Genomic DNA, 18,782 nt, shown 5'->3' on the forward strand with positions numbered 1-18,782 from the left:
TATCGTGTAGTAATAATGATGTATGTAGGTTCACCATTGATCTATGAAAATGCAATCTTAAATTCGGGATGTTTCTAAAATTTACCAAAAAATTCAATTGCTGAAAAATGTGGAAAATAAACGGCTGCTAAAAATCACAGTTAAAAAATGTACACAAAAGAATTATTCAAATGAACGGATCACTTTATTTCATTGAGAAAAAAAATATGGTAACTAGAATCTCTTAAATGGAGTAAAATACGGAAGATCGGAAATTGTCACCGAAATCCGCGCCAGAAGTAGACACAATCACCAATTTGTGTTAAAATCGCTGAAAAATTGTGGAAAAAACGTTGAACTTGACAAATATGTGAGATATATATCTCACGTATTTATATTTAAAATATAAATTTATATTTTTTTGCAATAATCATAATATAATTTATATATAATGAAAATGATGTGTATGCATTACTTCAGTGAATATTACAAATTCAAATAAACTGGAAAAACGAGACAATATGTATAAAAAAACCGGTACAACCAAAATTACAGAAATGTCCCGTAATACGGGACAAAAGTGGTCCACCAATTTGTTTCAGACAGTTTAATGGTCCTTGGGTTCTGAAATGTTGAAAAACGCTGATTCAAGATATAACGGCTCCATCAACCAAGAAAAAAGAAACATGCTTAGGGCATCAAACCAAAAGGGACGCCAGAAAAGAAATCTAGTAATTTTATCCTTCCCTCATTAGTTACCATCTGGTCTAAAGGTACCAATAGTGCGCACAATGTGTAGTTTCATCCGGTGGTGCCTCCATTAGCCATAGTAGCCTGTGGCATGGACATCTCTAAATGATGACTGCCCCGGAGTGAGGTAACTTCAGAGTGTTAATTGCATACCTTCCTGGGAACTGTCATGTTTTCCTAGGCCGTAGTGTGCCTTTCCGGGGCAGACTTTTCCTTGGAGCCCTTCGGAAAGGGTTTCTATTAAGCAAAAAGAATTTAAATTTTTTGAAGTTCCCCCCTATTACGCTCGGGGCTCTGGAGCAGTGCCCCGGTTGCCCCAACCTAGTTACGGCCCTGCTAGGGAGGCTTTAAAACTTTTTCGAAATTTCTTAACACCACCATCTGAGAATCATTCTCTCATACATTCCGGAAGGCGGATATACAATGTATTAATGGAATTTTTGAATTTCAAGTTTGAATATTCAAATATTGAGATTACAATCTTAGATATTATTTGTGATAATTGGTTTTAAACAAGTAATAACATTGGAGTGCTCATATATAACGAATCCCACTTAAAGCGTTTTTCAAAAACTCGTCATAAAAAACGTTGTAGGCAGGAAAATGCTCTAAACGGGAAATTTTATGTGTTAGTAAAAGGTAGAATTACGAAAATAAAAGTCGTACTCACAGCGAGAACTTTCCAAGTGGGAACGTTAAATGGAATACACTTTATTTCTGTGAATACCAGTGAATCCCAGTACTCTTGATTCCTTTACTACTATTATATACATTAGTTCAGCAAAAACAGCAATAAAAAGATTCGAAAAATGATCAAAGTTATCGAATTGTAACATATCTTTGCTAAAGATGATGCAACGCTTTAAAAGTATGTCAGAAATGTATGTCTGCTCAATATGATTCGAGCCACGAAGAAGTGTAAGCAGGTGGACCACGTGCTAATTATTATTAGTCACTTATAAATTTCGTCAAATTAATTAAAACGCGATTTACATTCGATTTATTGTGTTTGATTACGATCTCAACTATCAATGCGTTCCTGAAGTAATTAAAAAGTGTAATAAATGAGTTTTCCTGAACAATTTTTTCCCCTTCAACATTTATGTTCGTAAGTCTAAAAATTTACAAGTTGGAGAGTGACAAACTTTTTTTTTGGAGGGGCCGCAAAAATTTTTTTTGCACCGGGCCGCAAAATTCCTAAGCCCGGCCCTGATGTTGGGTGACACCGTTCTCATCACTGCCAAGGCGGAGACCGCTGACGTCATACTCTCCAGTAATATAAGCTCGATGTAGGCTTGATTTATACACCGTTGGTGCTGCATCTAATCTCGAAATTTCAGGCAACTCATGTGATGATGAAAAAAGAGTTCTTTGTTATTTTTTAGCATAAAAATGTTTTTATGAGACAAAAATTTCGGTAACAGAATTCATACATATGCAATAATCGATTTTATGTAGAAAAAATAATTATTTCATTCCACAGAAACATGCGGAAAATATGGGTGATCGAACAAATAAGTGAAAATACGGATTATGTGGTCTTCAGATAGGGTAACCAGATTCAAAACTGAAAAAGGAGGACGCCTGGTGCGAACCTTAGGCAGTGCTGTCTTAACGCATGCCTCTCCCACCCCGGACCGTGCCTGAAGGGCCTCAAGAGAAGGTGCCTCAGAAAAACGATTAGTTGAATTTTTCAGGCAGGGGATCCAAAAAAATCCCTTGGCTCGGGAGCCCATGATGCTATTTAGAACAGACCATGATCGATATAGTACATGTATTGGTTACTCACTCTTTGTCTCTAATCAGTCCAGCTGCTGGCATAGGGAAATCAAACCAAACCATTTTCAAACCCGTGATGATTGTGCAGGCCACTAGTAGCACCAATCCGATGGAACTTCCCACGTACCGCCATCTGCAGGGGGAAAATATAGCGATTTGATTCAAATCGAGTTACTTTTATGTATAAAATTTCCATTTGAGAAACAATATTCAAAACTCACCTCCTTCCGATTAGAAGCAATACAAGTGCTATGAAATGGAACTGCATGAGAGCTGCCAAATACCATGTATGAAGAAGGCACTAGAATGGACACGAGTCTTAACAATAATTGACAGATAATTTTTTTTTTCAGGTGAAAAATGCGCGGATTATAGTTCAATTACCGTATTTCTTACCATTTCATCAGTACCCCAGAAATTGCTGATGAATAACAGGTTCTTCCACCAGTTTTGCTTGCATTTGTGTATCTCGGGTTTGAGCGTCGTGTACCAGAGTGGTCCGGAACCGATGAGGGGCAAAGCCAAGAGCATCACTATCACCATCATCAGGGACGGAGTTATTCTGGAATAGTCAAAAATTAAAATATAAATCGCAGATTGTTTTATTTCCTTATGCAATGACTGAACATTGACGGAGATTCTGTTCGAAAGCAATCATTTCCAAGACGGTGCCATCAGATCACCTGCATATCTTGTGGATGATGAACCTGAACGAGTTGAAACTGCCATCTCTCCTCTCCAACTTGCTCCAGCTTGTATAAGTTTGTAAGAATCCACTGAAACAAGAAAACAATTTTATTTTAATAAGCCAGAAATCCGCCAAGAACTATCCGCCATAGACTGAGCCAAAGGTTCTTAACATATAGGTCCCGGGGCTTCTGGGATGGGTCGTTTAAAATCTGCCAAGGGTTCTTGAGCTATGGGTTTCGACCCAAAACTTCGTGGGGATTCCAAGAAGGGTCGTACGAATCCCTTTCCCAAGGCCGCAAGTAGATAATTTATCAGAAGGGGGAAGCACACATTTTAGCGCCCGTGTAATTTAGAAGCAGCAATTAGAGTTCGGTGCTCCCTCTAGTCCAGCGTCCGGGGCGTCAGACCTGCTCCCCCTCTCACAGCCAATAGTTTTTCGAACTATAGGTCAAGACAAACAATATTCACAGGAACTTCCGAGAAGGGTTGCGTGAATCCACTCACAGCCTAGGGGTTTCAGCTATGGGTCACAAAACAAACTCCATATATAGGGGCTTCTGAGAAGGGCCGTACGAATTCTCTAACAGCCAATAGGTCCGACCCAAACTTGATTCGCAGGAGCTTCCGAGGTGGATCGTACGAATTCACTGATAGCCAGGGACTCTTGAGCTATGGGTCACGACCCAAACTTGTTATATGGGGGCTTCCGAGAAGGGTCGCACGAATCTGACAGCCAATGGATCAGACTCAAAATTAATCTGCAGGGACTTCCCCGATGGGTCGTACAAATCTACTTAGTCCTGTTATAAATGCGCTTATTGAGGCACTTGGTTTCACCTCTTTCAATAAAACAGTCCCTTTTCGAAATTATTTCAATAGTTCTGAAATTATTTCCTTCAGGTGTTTTTTCAAAATTTCCGTAATTATTTATGCATGGGTTGGTACCGCACGAATATAAAAATCTACGAGGGCCACGAGTTGAAGACCCCTATTATAGAAAAGGATTCATGTTGAAGCGAAAGCTTCATTTTTACCTCATGAAGAAAAATGATCCCACAGGAATCGTGAAGTTGTCGATCACCGCAGCCGGTAGAAACTTATTGAACTTCTCATGGACTCCAATCAAATGGCCTGTAATAAAGATACATTGAAAAGGAAAAATTGATACATTCCTTGCTGAATATCCGCGGGATGGAACTTGTAAAGAGATAATACAGGGTGATCGAAAAGCCTGGCAACTCACTTTAAGAAATTGTAAAAATTCAAATATAAAAATTGATTTTGTGTAATTAAATGGCAGCGCTATACTGTCACAAGTTGTATCTCGAAAAATTTTGCGTTAAAGTCTGTTAGATTTGTTTGGGGGTAGATAGGATTTTTTTTTTCCGAAGCAGAATGAATTTTATGGTGTTTAATAATGTATGTTTCTGAATCTGACAAGACTGGTTCTCCGCTTTATAACCATAGGCGTATTCACGATTTTCCCGCCTGTGGGGCGACCCGAATCTTGTCGCCCTTCTAGTTTAATTTTCTTGACCACTCATTCCTCGAATTCGCTGCCCTGTGCTATAACCCGCTAAGCCCCCGCCTGTAAATACAGTCGAATCCCGTTACAACGAACTCCAAGAGCCCGGAGAAATGACTTCGTTATAACGAAATTTTGTTATAAAAAGGAATTCTAGGCTATTGCATTGTTTCTACGTAAAGTTATCTGGGGGATTAGAGAGGTATTCGTTAAAACGAGATTCGACTATATCCGTGTCTCGAAGTCCGTCCCTTGGTCATTCACATGCTTGCATACTCTTGTACACTCACTGACCTAGTCTCTCGCTCTCCGGGCAGAGGTGGATTTGGGGTTATAAAATTTTGCCGCCCTCCTCCCATTATATACCAATTTTCTTAGCCACTCATTCTTAACATTTTCCGTCGGCCCCCCCCCCCCCGTGAATAAGTCGCTGTTGATAACCCAATTTCGAGATACTGGAAGAATTCACCATAAGAAACGAAGTGGTCGTCCTTTTGTTTTGTCTTGCGAAAGTGAACGAAGAAGTTAAGAATAAGATGCTGCAGTCGTCAGCAAAGTGATACAATTCGCATCGCACAATCACGTTTATCGTACGGAAACGTACAAAGGGCACTGAAGAAGTTACATCTTCGTACATGTCGTGTTCACGTTGTTCAGGAATCGAAAGCGCCTGATCAGCTTAAGCGGTTACGCTACTGTCAGTGGCTTTGGTCATTCATTGACATTGATGGAGTAAGTTTACTTGACCGAGTGGTTTTTTTTTTTACGGATGAAGCTTGGTTTCATCTCTCTGGATATGTCAATAGCCAAAACATGTGAATACGAACCACAGGAAATCTACATGGACCGGAATCCGCTGCATTCATGAAAATTTGATGTTCGGTACACGCTATGTCACGTCGAAAAATAGTGGGGCCCAATATTTTTCGAACAGACTATGGATGGAACTGTCTAAATTGACATAATCAAGCAGTTTATTGCGTTGCTGGAAGAGGATTAGCATTTTTCCTGGTTCCAGCAGGATAGAACAACCTGACATACGTCAAATAAGACGTCATTTCTCAGTTTTTTGCTGACCATCTCATCAGCTTAACTCTCTGGCCTCCACACACAAACCCGGTATATATATATATTTGTATGTGTGGTACCACCGGATTTCTTTCTTTGGGGCCACCTAAAAGCACATGTTTATGTGAACAATCCATGCACTATTAATGAACTCAAAGTGAACTATTGAGAATGACATTAAAAAAAATGAGAGTTCGTATTGGGAAAGTGTCCTCAAATTCGGGAAAAGTTATTCGTGCGTGCGTGCGTCCAAGAAAAAGAGGGTCCACATTCTAAACATTTCAGTATTTTTGTAAAAAAAATATTTTTATACTCCAATTGCACGACTTCCTGATCGATCACCCTGCATGTAACAGGTACTTGATACGTACGGTACTTGATGAACTGCCATCGGTTCTCGTAGAAATAAGTGTGGCCGAGGATGATCCAAGTCGCTGAGAAGAACCTGATGCCATTGAAGAGAGCCAAGGAACCCTGGTTGGATTTCAGCATCTTTTCGGTGTTCGAATACGCAGAGAATAACCTGCAGCACCTAAGAGCCCAGCCTTAAATAAAATATTGAGACAAAAACCGTAATACATACACGCCACGAAATCGAATAATATTCAAATCAGAGGCTAAGGCTTATCAAAACACGCCTCGCTGAGAAGCCACCAAGTTTTCCTAAGAGAGGGGGGGGGGGGGGGTACTAAAAATTTTACACACTGCGAAGGGAAATTATGAAGTTTTAAGATACTTTCTTAGGTGGATAATAACTTAAGATACTTTCTTAGGTGGATAATAACTTAAGATACTCTCTTGGATACTCCCTCTTTTACTTACTCTCTTGGGTGAAAATCTTTGTTGCGGCATCCACACTGCCAACGGCGTTTCTGCTGATGATATCAACTAATGTCCCCACGAGTGTGAAGACGCCAATCACCCCGAGAATCGTACTAAAAATTGTAATTGAAAAAAAACCATATTAGATGTATAAGAAAAGCCCGCAAAAAAAAAAACCACAGTATCGACAAGAAAACCTGCCTGCCGGAAGTGCTTCAGACCTGTAGGTGCTCGACTTGATCATTGTATAAGCGATTCCGATTTCTGAATTGATTCTGGGGTTGCTCCGACTAGTGCGCCACAATTTTCCTTGGATTTTCGAGCACCTACTACTGCATGCACCCTCGGCTCTGACGCCACTGCCTGCAGGACGTCGACAAGCAGCAAGAAGATTTGTCACAAAAAATTCCCTGGCAAAACTACTGACAAGAAAACTTGCCTGCAAGTGAAAATACAAATGACAGTCGACTTACACGGAGACAATCTCGTGGTCTTCCCATTGCCGTGTCTTATCAACTTGACAGTCAGCAACAGTCGCCTCGAAACCGAAAGGCGCAGAAACTGGAATCGAAAAATATTCAAGTATGAGCAAGTACACATTTGACAAAATGATCAACTAGTGAAATATTTGCGGTTGCCAATAAAATGTAGTATCGAGACATACTTGCATTAGCGACTTTTTCAACATCGCTTTCGGTGCACGTCGAAGGCACGCATGTGCCGAACCAGAATCCCACGTGCCTCATGTAATTCCCAGCTTTCTTCATTGGATCCAAGATCTGGAGATGGGAAATTTACAAGGTAGATATTATCCAAGACACACTATGTAGATATTTATGTAATTCCAAGGACAGAATTAGCTATGACCAAAGAATAGGTGGAGAAAACGCGTACGCCTCTGACCAAAAGAATAGGTGATTGGTAGTCTCATTCAGGACGATCATTTGTTAATGACAAAGTAGTATGAAGGTGGGAAGTATGATAGTGGGAAAAAAACTTGTCTAGATATGACGTAGGGGTCAATTTTTAAGGCCGAGGGGGCATGTGCCCGTGTGATTTCAATTACTTCATAAGCTAGTGTCTTCAGATTTAACTTCACGTATTATGTCGATGATAATTGGATTTTGATCGACAAAAATGTGGTTATGCAACCTGTTGAAAGTCATTCCAATCCAACTCATTTCAGCCTATATATATTTCTGATACCCAGGCTCCAAACCTTTTCCCCCTTACTGAATCCCAGCAGGGTCAAATTCATCCCTTGCAGAATCTCTGCACCAAAATTTTCGTTTGAAGACTTCCGGCGTCACTAAATTTCACGTCAAGATTCTCCTAAATGGGCGCGACCATTACTTAGAAATCCTAGGGTGTACGTTAACCACTTTGTCGTCCTCGATTCTTTTACCACGGACGGAAAAAATCACTAAAGCAGCATCAATTGTAGTACGAATCTGTTCTAACTTTGAACCGAGCTAATAATTAGTATTACACCTAGGGGAGTACACAGGATCGACCTTTGTGGGGGGGGGGGGAACACAAAAGTCTTGAGGGGCCCACAAATCTCGAGAAATTTTGAGTTCCCAGCCTGCAAAGAACATTCAAGTTAACAGAAAGTTGTTAATATAGCACATAAACGGCATTTTCTTTCGATACTTCATTTTTTCCACGGAAATTCTAATTTTTCCTGCGTACGCCTCTGGTTACACCCAGACACTCAAATGCATTTTATTTCAAAGCAAAGTCACTCACGAACATTTTAGTCGTAAAATAAAAAGTACGCCATTCCAAAAATCCAATAAACAGCATAATACAGTTATACTTACCCAATCAGGAGGCTTTCCATGGGCTTCAACGTAAGTGAATATCTCGGAGGGCTTCGTCAAGGGAGAGAACAGCGGACTGTGGTACCCCACCATACAGTATTTGCCCCTGAAGAGCTCCTCGTACCTGCTGGCGTTGACCCGCAAGTTCAGGCATTCCTCGAACGATCCGAAATCCAAGACGGTTCCTCTCAATATTCCACTTGGAATCTTCCCGGTGGCATCGAACACTGAAAGATAAAGAGCATCTACATGTAAAAATCATTGAAAATAGTGTTTTTCAACCTTTCCACAACTACGGACCGGTGAAAATAGTTGAACGATTTCGTGGACCGGCGGAAATAAGAGAAAGGATTCGTATAAAGTGGCGGGAGGGCATAGCGGGCTATAGCCCAGGGCCGCAAGTTCAGAGGGGCGGTGAATTTGGGGAAATCAGGGTGGAGAAATTTTTGTATAACCCTCAATAAATCCACCTCTGCCCAGGCAGCAAGGTCAGTGAGTGAGCAAAAAAGCGACACATAGTTTTTCGAGCACGTATAAAAAGTGACACCCAAAGTTTGAAAGTAGACTAGAATGGGTAGCAAAATTCGTATAGCTCACAGCGGCAAAACCATTAAATGTGCATGTTTGTGGGCCAGCAAGAAATAAATAATTTACGGTTGGGCAAAAGAAAACAAATGGGAGAAATAATTTGCGGACCAGCAAAAAAAAACAAATAAATAGCAGAAATGATTTGAAGGCAAACAAATGGGTGAAGAAAGGCCAAAAATAAATACCGTAAAAAAGAGAAATAATTTGCGGACCACCACCACCTCACCAGAACATGGCCAGCTGCTGTCTCAACGAAGAGATAACAGCAGGTGGTCAAAGAACTGGGCAATGATGGGGGGAAAAAAGCCGGCAAATAATAAATAGGCGAAATAATCCGAGGGCTAGCAAAGAATGAATGCCGTAAATAATTCGTTGACCAGTAAAAAATAGATACGAGAAATGATTTTATGGCCAGCGAAAAATAAAAAAAATGGAGAAAGGCAAAAAATAAACGTCGTAAATAAGACATACTTTGTGGACCAGCGAAAAATAACACATAGGATAGCCTACTTTTCGGACCAGCGGAAAACTAGAAATAATCCGACATCCAGCAACAAAAAAAAACTGTCGTGAAGAGATAATTTTCTGACCGGTAAAAAACAAATAGAAGTAATTTGTGTATCGACATAAATGGGAGAAATATTCTGAAAACCAACGAAAAATAAAAACACGAATGCTATAAATAGGAGAATTTACAGACCAGCAAAAAATAGGAATGATTTGCAGGGCAGCAAAAACATGAAAAATTTAGACCAGCAAAAAATAAATGGGAGATATAATTTGAAAACAAAAAATGAATGTCATAAATACTTTGTGGACCAGCGAACAAAAACACATTGGAAAAATACTTTTTGGACCGGTAAAAAACCAATAGGAAAAATAATTTATGTACCGACATAAATGGGAGAAATATTCTGGAGAATCAACAAAAAAAAGTCCACGAATGCCTTAAATAATGGAAATAATTTTCCGATTAGTAAAAAATGGGAGGAATGATTCACGGGCCAGCAAAAACAAATAGGGAAATAATTTGCAGACCAGCAAAAAATAAATGTGAGATAATTTGAAAAAACGAATGCTGAACATAAGAGAAAATTCGCAGACGAAAAAAAAAAACAATAAATAGGAGAAACAATTTGCGGTCCAGCAAAAAATGAACAGATGGTAGAAATTGAGGAAACCAAAAAAAAAAAAAATAATAATAATAATTCACGGGCAAAGCAAAAAAATAAGTAAAAAAAAAAATCACGTCAGCAAGAAAAATAATTTGCAGACCGGCAAAAAATAAATGTCAGGAAGTTTTGGGAAAGGCAGAAAAATGAATGTCCTGCGAATTCCATTTGCCGACCGGTGAAAAATAAATAGGAGAAATAATTTGAAAAAAAAGGCAAAAAAAAATTAAATTGGTGAAATAATTTTAAGGAAAAAAAAAAATTCCATGAATAAGAAATTAGCAAAAATAGGAAAAAATTTGCCGTCCAGCAAAACCAAATAGGAGAAATAATTTGCGGATAGACAAAAAATAACTAAATGGGCGAAATCTAAAATTACTCAGCGGCAAAATGTTTCGCGGACCAGCATTTGAAGAACACTGACTAAAAGAATTCACAAATTCTCTGACGTGACGTGACAAGTATGTTTCGGCCTTAATGCATCTCTTAAAACATCAGACCAGTGTCGTCTTAACGCACGGCAAGGTGGCCTCAGAAAAACGAGAAATAGGTAAATTTTTCGAGAATTTTCCAGGTAAGGGGCTCAGGAAAATCACTTTGTCCGGGGGCCCATGATGCTCTAACACGGCCCTGCATCAGACCAGTGTGTACACCATATAATGTCTGATATTAACCCACGCCATCTGACTTGACGTGGTTACAAGTCAAGTCAGAATAGTGACCTTTAATCACTGAATCATGATGAAAACAGGCCATTTTCTCTCCATTCACGATCGAAGGGAAGCCAACGTAGCACGAGAATAAGATCTGAAACAGTTTTAAAACATGAAAAAATAGACAAAATTTGCATACTTTTCACTGACCATGGCTCTAACTTCTGTATACCAGTCAAATACCACAGTAGATACTGTTCGCATAGTTTCGAGACGCGGGATTCACTCACGCGATTGAACAAGACCGGAATTATCTGTCGGAGGATCGGCTTGGCACGGAAATTGATGGCCTCGATGAAGTTTTTCCAGTTGACGCGATGGGTCGGTTCTCTAGTTATGTCGGGACCTACATCGGCCGACACCACTTTGCCACATCCAACAAGTGTCAGACACGTCACCCAAAACACTCGTGTCATCCTGGATTAATCCGAAAATACATGCGATCGATAAGTGGTAGCCAGTGACCACAAAGGGGTCGCAATCAAAAATGTCTTGAGACAATCGAAGACGAGGCACTCTTTTTCCCCCTTCCCAGTGGTGGTCGAGGGTCACTGAACTTGATGTGGTCACTCATGTTGCCAAGGCAATCAATGACTTGCTGTAAGCTGCTTGTTATGAGAATTCATAATTAGTATTCACGAGTGCTCTGATTCAGTGGCTTCCGAGCACGTATTTGGTCACGCGAAAGTCACTTCCGAAAACTTTCTCATCTTGGTGGGACCGCCCACATATTGGGGGAACGCTCTAGAGCAGTTTAACAAAGGATCTATTCAAAAACCTTTGTCGGGGCCCAGGGCCATCTTAAGAGCATCATGGGCTCCGGGCCAAGTGATTTTTCTGAGATCCTACGAGGCAAATTCTTGAAAACTTCAACCAGATCTCATTTTTGTGGACCTCTTCTTCGCTTGAGGCCCCCGGGTGGGCCCATCCCTTAAGACGGCACTGTCGGGGCCACCACCCCGAGGCACCTCGACAAAGATTAGCCACAGCGCACTCAGTTTGAGAACCCCTGCTCTAGTGTAATTGGTGACCTTGAGATAAATATGAAAAAACATTCCCCATGCAGGAGGGCTTGATATAATCAGAACCCCGATATAACGAACTCCCTTTTCATTAATTTCATGATTTAGCTATTAAAATCATGATTAATTAAATTTCGTAATTTCAGATTAAATCGAGTTATATTGATGTACAATCGTAAAATTTGTTAAATAGAAGTTCATTAGATCGAGGTATGATCACAATACTTGTTGAGTAGGAGTTCGTTATATCGAGGTGCACTTTCAGAACTCGACGAATAGGAGTTAATTGTAGGAGTTATTCCGGGGAATGTTCGGAAATATTCGTTACATCAGAGTTCATTATATCCGGTTCATACTTATCTAAATAACAACTCATGATAATGGGGGGGGGGGCAATTTATCATTTACAAATTTGATAATTATTTTTTGAGTTTATACTGGTCAAGACTGGACCAAGTTGCTTTATGGGGTCATTCAAGTATTATGTCGGCACCGATGGGGGGGGGGGGGGGGTTCGGGTTTGCTGACTTGACAAGAGATTGTTAAATGACGCTTACGTCATCAATCACCCTTTATAAAAATGAAATATTCCTAATGGCACCTTCACTAGGAATGCCAAAAACGAATAAAGCCTTTCCCTAGTTTCTGGGGAACCTGAACTAACAATCATTCTATTGATAAGTCCTCTATAGAGCCACTCTAGTGATCTGTAAACGTTCCGCAGGTCCTTCGAGTGATCTGGAAATTTGTCCGGCTCGCTCAAGTGCTCTAGAAATGTGTCGAGGACCGCTTAATTGCTCTGGAATTGTGCCACTCAAGTGATCCGTAATTATACCGCGGATCACTTAAGTAATCTGGGAATGTGACGTGGGTAACCCGATTGGTGCAGAACTGGGGACCGCTTAAGTGCTCTAAAACTATGTCACTCAAGGGATCTCAATATACCACGGACCGCTTAAGTGTTCTGGAACTGTGTCGCGGGGTCACTTAAGTGATCTGTGAATGTATGTGCCATGGGAATATACTTGAATGATCTGAAAATGTGCCACGGGTCAATTAAGCGATCTGTAAATGTGCCTCTTAGTTCATTTTTGCAGAATTCGGTTTGAGGTAGCGGGCCACATCAGATAAACCCGAGGGCCACGGGTTTAGCGTGTATGGGTTAGATGGTGAGTCGCCATGAATTTCTTAAAAAGAAATTGAGTTCTCAGCCTTCACATAGCATTGAAATCAACAGAAATTTATTATAGCAATATATAGGCCTAAAGCTATTTTGATAAGAAATTATCATTTTTTACCAAAAAATTTTTTGGAGCGTCTGGGGAGGGGGGCAAGCCCCCGGCGTACGTCTCTGATCCCAATGCGCGTTAGGAGGTGGGGGCAGTGCTGCCGAATTTCACTGACAAGGGGGGGGGGGCTCAAAAATGGCTATAAATGTGCTGACGTTATACTTGAACGGCCCCCTAAGTTATAATCTAAAGTATAGATTGTGTTTAGGGCTAGACCGAAACTACGGTCGCGATGACGATAATCAGTTTTTACGTATGACTTCGGTCGGGTCGGGTGTGTATGGCGACTCATGTTTACCAACAACGTTCGGATATCAGGGATACCAAAATTTCGCGTCCGACATTTCGCCAGGGACATAGTCACTCATACGATCAGGGCAGGTGCAATGACTGAGTGACCAACTGATTGGGTTAGTGACCGTTCGATTGACCATATAAATGGGTGAGTCTGAGGGACCAAGTGAGTGTGCGACTGACTGTATGAGTGACTATATAAGTGGATGAATGATCGCATGAGTAAGTGACTGTATGAGTGACCAAGTGAGTATGCGATCAAGTGTGGATGAGTGACCATACGGATGACCAAATGAATGGCCGTTTGAATAAGTGAGTGAGTGTATGGTTGAGTAAATATGAATTAGCGAACGACCATGAGTTAGTGACGAGCGAGCGATCATGTGAGTACGAGTGCATGGTTGAGTGAATAACTATATGAATGATCAAGGGAATGGACACGCACTCGGTAACACTTGGTCACTCACTACGTCATTCATACGGTTAGGGCGTGCGAAATGATAGGCACGAAATGCCGGGGGAAAAGTTTCCGTAAACCTGGGTAGCATGCATAATCACCAGTACAGAAGATAAATTCAATGAAATTTATAAAACTTACGGTTATGCATAATAACTGAATTTATACATATACCGAAATTTATTTATGAATTTCCAGCTACAAGAGAGACCGGGCTGTACTCCAGTACCGCCTTAACACACGGAGCCCAGGGGGGGGGGGCATCTCGTGATACAGCAAGTTACAATTTTTGAGAGCAAGTACGTAAATTGAAAAACCACTTTCACAGAGAGCTTATGATGCTGTTAAGACGGCCCCGCTCTATCCTTGATACAAAAAAAATCGCGTTTTGAATCCCAATAGACTTGATTTTTATCAACTCCTGGGTGAAGGGAGGAGCCCCCCCCCCCCCCCCGTTAAGAAACGGTTCAGAGAGGGTCCTTGTCTGAGTGTGTTTGTTAATAAGGTGTATCGATTTCCCATATAACATTGATCTTGAACAGTATTTAACTGTTAGTCCGCAGACCGGTGCCGATCCACGAAACACATCGATTTTCCAAGTGTAACATTATCAATATACTCATTCTAATATAATTAATTGTATAATTATCGTAATCAATTACAGAACGGATCATTTTACGTGTTATATTAGGTCGCAAATTTCAGTTTTCTCTTCAGAACAAAAAATCGCCGTTCCCCAATTACGGCCACATTTTCACGGCCCCGTTAGTAGCCGTTGTTGGGAGGTTTTACTGTATATGTAATTAGTTATATTTATATTGCTCATTTATTTACATAATTAGGTTTTTTTTTCCCATGAAGTGTTAAACACAGTGCAAAAAAGGTCACAAGTGACCATACATCAATCAAAATGAATTTTAGTCAGGAAAACAATATGTATGTACATCACAAGAATTATACATCACGAGTTTCCCGCCGATACTCGGAGGGCCCCGATTTATCGATTCAGCTGCATCAAGAATTGTTACTGCTCCTGACTCAACGATTACAGACTATGACGATTATGCAAACGCAATATTCAAGCAGTGATTTATCGCCAACTTTAAAAACAAAAAAAACTTAAGTATAGCGCAAACATAATTGTTCAAAGTTGATTTCGCGCTGTAACAAGTTATAACAGAAACAGTGAAACCTTCCTTAACGCTCATTCCCCGTTAGCGGACACTTTTCTGATCCCCGGGTCCCGTAGAATAGGGCTTTAAATGTATATCGCTCCTCGAGATAGCGGACAGTAAAATCATCTTTGGGACAGAGTGGGAGCCATGTTCTGGTTTGGTGGACAGTAAAAATCAGGCGAACTCTAATTTTTTTTCCAAACTCAAATTTGTAAATTTTTGTTCATAAATCGATAATTTATCATATTCAACGGTGATTACGTATAATCCCAAGCTCGTATTGGTAAATATTATAATCCGTCAATTATTTGATTAACTGAGCATAAATGTGGTCCAGCATGCTGATTCCGAATGGTGGTGTTGGATTTGTTTGCACATGATACGCGTACTACCCAACACAATTGATAATACAAATACAACGCCACAACAGGTAAATTGCCCAACGAGGTGGCTGACTTAAGAACATTAAGTTATATGAACATTTATTCTCACGCTTATTTTATACGTATATTTGCGCTCGTACATGCATATATTTGCTCATATATTTTCTCATATTTTGCTCACTAAGGCCGGGATTACACTAAAAGTTTTGTAAAAGGTCTTTTTTAAAACTTGAAAAATACATCCACTAAACTGATGTATTCATGCATTCAGCATGCATGGTATGCTAATCGATTGCATTTGAGCAAATGCAACCGATCTGTTTATTTGTTGTATTTCCAAGTTTTATAAAAGCACGTTTATAAACTTTTATAGTGTGATCCCGGCCTTATTGCAACATATATGTGCAGGGCACGTATCATGTATGGGTAAAAATAATTGGTTTAATAAAAAAAAAATTGTAACCTTTTCGCTGTTTATGTTTTTCAGACTATCCAACTTTATTTAGAAATTATGCATAATCACCGGTAAAAGTGATAAATGTAGAGAAATTTAGTCAAACTTGTTTTATCGAGAACGATTGATGATTATGCATAACTGTCATGTATCGCTTTTACACATAGTAGCACCTATATGCTACTATGTGTAAAATCGCGACCGAAGCCGACTGTCGTACACATGTGAAAGTCGTATAAAGGAGGTTCTACTGTTTATCTAACCTCCTCATTAGCGGACAAACGTTTTGGTCCCATTGGTGTCCGTTATCGAGAGGTCCTACTGAACTATTTTTTTTTTATTTTAATTAAAGCGTAAAGGAAGAGACGAAACAACTGCATCACTGCAAGTAGTCAATTGAATAGTTCTGAAGTTTTCTGGCACTTTCGCGAGATAGCAGCTCTACATGCAAATTGGGGGATGGACGGATTTCAGGCACTTTTCATTATGCAATGCAATAAAAATTTCATTACATTTCACACTGATAAATATCATATTTTAGGCCGTACTCACTTTCGATGACCCAATCTTGAGATTTCCTGAGAGCGAAAAACACCTTGAAGATGGCCTCCTCGCATGGTGGAGTCAAACTGGCGTTCCTCGCGAAACTCCTCAGATTCAGGAGGTTCCCGGCCACGAAGGAATCCGAGTAATATTTGATGGCAGCCTCGATCATGGGCCAAGTCCAGTTGATTTTAGTCCCGAAATGGATATTACCCGGATCGAACTCGCTTTTCTCACAGTCCACGAACGCTAACATCATCGCAACGATCAAACACTTTCCAACGTTATTATCGATCACCATTTTGTTTTATTAATTTTTGTTAATTTCAATTAACTTGTTAGTATTAATTGGTTATATATTATCAAAAAATTAACATTAACGAGGAAACGATTGTATCAGTTCAAACTCTACAACGTGTTAGCGGTTTACGGAAAAACAAAAAAGTGATCGGAAACAATTCGATATCCTTAATATAGGAGGTTAAAAAATGTTAAATCCCACTATTTTTTTGTGAAGACGTGACTATTATGGTTTTTCAACCGGTGGAGAGAAAATCAAAGGAGATTTTGAAAGCCAAAAAAAGCCCTGATTGAACAAGGATTGATCGTGATCTTTGAATCAACCAAGGTGAGATTGAAATATTCTTAATCGCATCTTGCTCTGTGTGCCAAAAACGAGAAAAACCTTTCGCTAGTTTGCGGGCAGCTGAACTAACATTCTACCTATTGATACGTCCCCTACTGAGGCACTTTAGTGATCTCTAAGGGCCGTATTCACCGACATGGTTTAAAGTGTAGTCACAATTTTTTGGATAAGCGATCGACACAGACTGGTTAAATTCAGGTTTTTAACCAATCTATGTTGATTTCTTTTCCAAAAAATTGTGTGACTACAGTTTAAACCATGTCGGTGAATACGGCCCTAAATGTTTCGATTCAAGTGATCTGGACATGTGTCGCGGGCCGATTAATTGCTCGGGAACGGTGTCACGCATCACTTAAATGATCCGTAATTATGCCGCGGATCACTTAAGTAATCTGGGAATGGGTCGCGGGTGAATTGAGTGATGTAGAACCGCACTGGGGGACGCTTAAAAGCTCCAAAACTGTGCCACATGTCACTCAAGGGGTCTCTGAATGTGTCCCGGATCGCTTAAGTGTTCTGGAACTTTGTCACGGGTCACTTAAGTGATCTGTGAATGTGCCACGGGCCTACTTGAGTGATCTGTGAATGTGCCACGGTCCTACTTGAGTGATCTGAAAATGTGCCACGGGCCGCTTAAATGCTCTGGAATTGTGCCACGGGTCACTTAAGCGATCCAGATGCGTAGGAGGTAGGGGGCAGAGCTGGGGCTTTCGTGATTTTTTCCTTCTGACCTTTTCCTAATGTAATTTTTACTTGACTTTTTCGTGGTGAGAAGGGAAAAAAATGAACATCACAAAGGCCCCGGCATAGCCGACGAAATTTTGCTGCCGTAATACTTGAACGGCCCCTATTGAAAGCATACACAAAACAAGTGCAGCAAACGTTTTATTCAGTTTCCTGTCCCTAAATACTATATGTATAGGTTTTAGTTATTTTTCCCCCTTTTTTCCATAAATGCATTTTTCCGGTGCCTATTTTAAGCATTTTTATTACCTTTTACTTGCCTATTTTAAGTGCAGTCAATCCTCGGTTTACGAACTTCCTAAGTTCATTCCGAAGTCAATTCGTAAGCCGCGTTATTCGTAAACCGAAGCATTTTCCCCCATAAGCATGAATGTGAAATGAATCAATCCGTCCCTGGCACCCCCGAAGTTCTCTAGTGCGAATTTTTCCAGCAGCTCCGGTGCATAACGTGGAAACAAACGAAAATCATTATAAATGATAAGTTACTGAAAAAATTACCACGGTATGAAAGAGACGAAATCACAACGACGCTCTCGCGCAATATCTGGTTTCATTAATATCATCTGTAATTCCATTATCAAAGCCCTCAGAATCTCTACCCGCAACACAATACGGGCACAATATCATATCCCCCCCCAAGCCAAATTCATAGGTCGGAAAAAAATTGATGCTAAGCAATGATAGCTAATGTAATACGCAATTTGCAATGGCGAATATTAAAACAATGTTTTTTTAGAAGTCATTGAGAGTGTTAGCTTTATGACAAAAACTATTATGAAACATTTTTGAAAACGTTCCCTGGTGTAGTAGGGCTTCTTGAAGTTTGAAATGTCCTGCTGACCCATGAATAACAGGAGTCGTATTCG

The 18,782-nt window shown here is 40.2% G+C and overlaps 1 protein-coding gene across 2 annotated transcripts in view; it reads right to left on the reverse strand.

Annotated features, from left to right (window-relative positions):
- LOC149084048 (nose resistant to fluoxetine protein 6-like) overlaps positions 1-17,056 on the reverse strand; it is a 29,345-nt gene extending 12,289 nt beyond the window's left edge. The window contains exons 1-11 of one of the 2 annotated variants that reach the window (XM_089234386.1): positions 16,536-17,056; positions 8,437-8,663; positions 7,278-7,392; positions 7,087-7,174; positions 6,614-6,726; positions 6,163-6,336; positions 4,233-4,329; positions 3,192-3,284; positions 2,905-3,070; positions 2,730-2,809; positions 2,519-2,641 (exon numbers count right to left, since the gene is read on the reverse strand). In XM_089234386.1, coding sequence (XP_089090512.1) covers positions 2,519-2,641; positions 2,730-2,809; positions 2,905-3,070; positions 3,192-3,284; positions 4,233-4,329; positions 6,163-6,336; positions 6,614-6,726; positions 7,087-7,174; positions 7,278-7,392; positions 8,437-8,663; positions 16,536-16,827 — 1,568 coding nt within the window. In that variant the 5' untranslated portion in view covers positions 16,828-17,056. Of the gene's footprint in view, positions 1-2,518; positions 2,642-2,729; positions 2,810-2,904; positions 3,071-3,191; positions 3,285-4,232; positions 4,330-6,162; positions 6,337-6,613; positions 6,727-7,086; positions 7,175-7,277; positions 7,393-8,436; positions 8,664-11,048; positions 11,385-16,535 lie in introns of those variants that run through there. The other variant, XM_089234387.1, reaches the window with a different exon arrangement.
- Between the last annotated feature and the right edge of the window lie 1,726 nt (positions 17,057-18,782).

This window comes from Pholcus phalangioides, unplaced genomic scaffold (genome assembly GCF_987345545.1).
Source record: "Pholcus phalangioides strain wild (caught in Gottingen) unplaced genomic scaffold, Ppha-v1.0 ptg000008l_1, whole genome shotgun sequence".
In the NCBI taxonomy this organism is placed as follows: Eukaryota; Metazoa; Arthropoda; class Arachnida; order Araneae; family Pholcidae; genus Pholcus; species Pholcus phalangioides.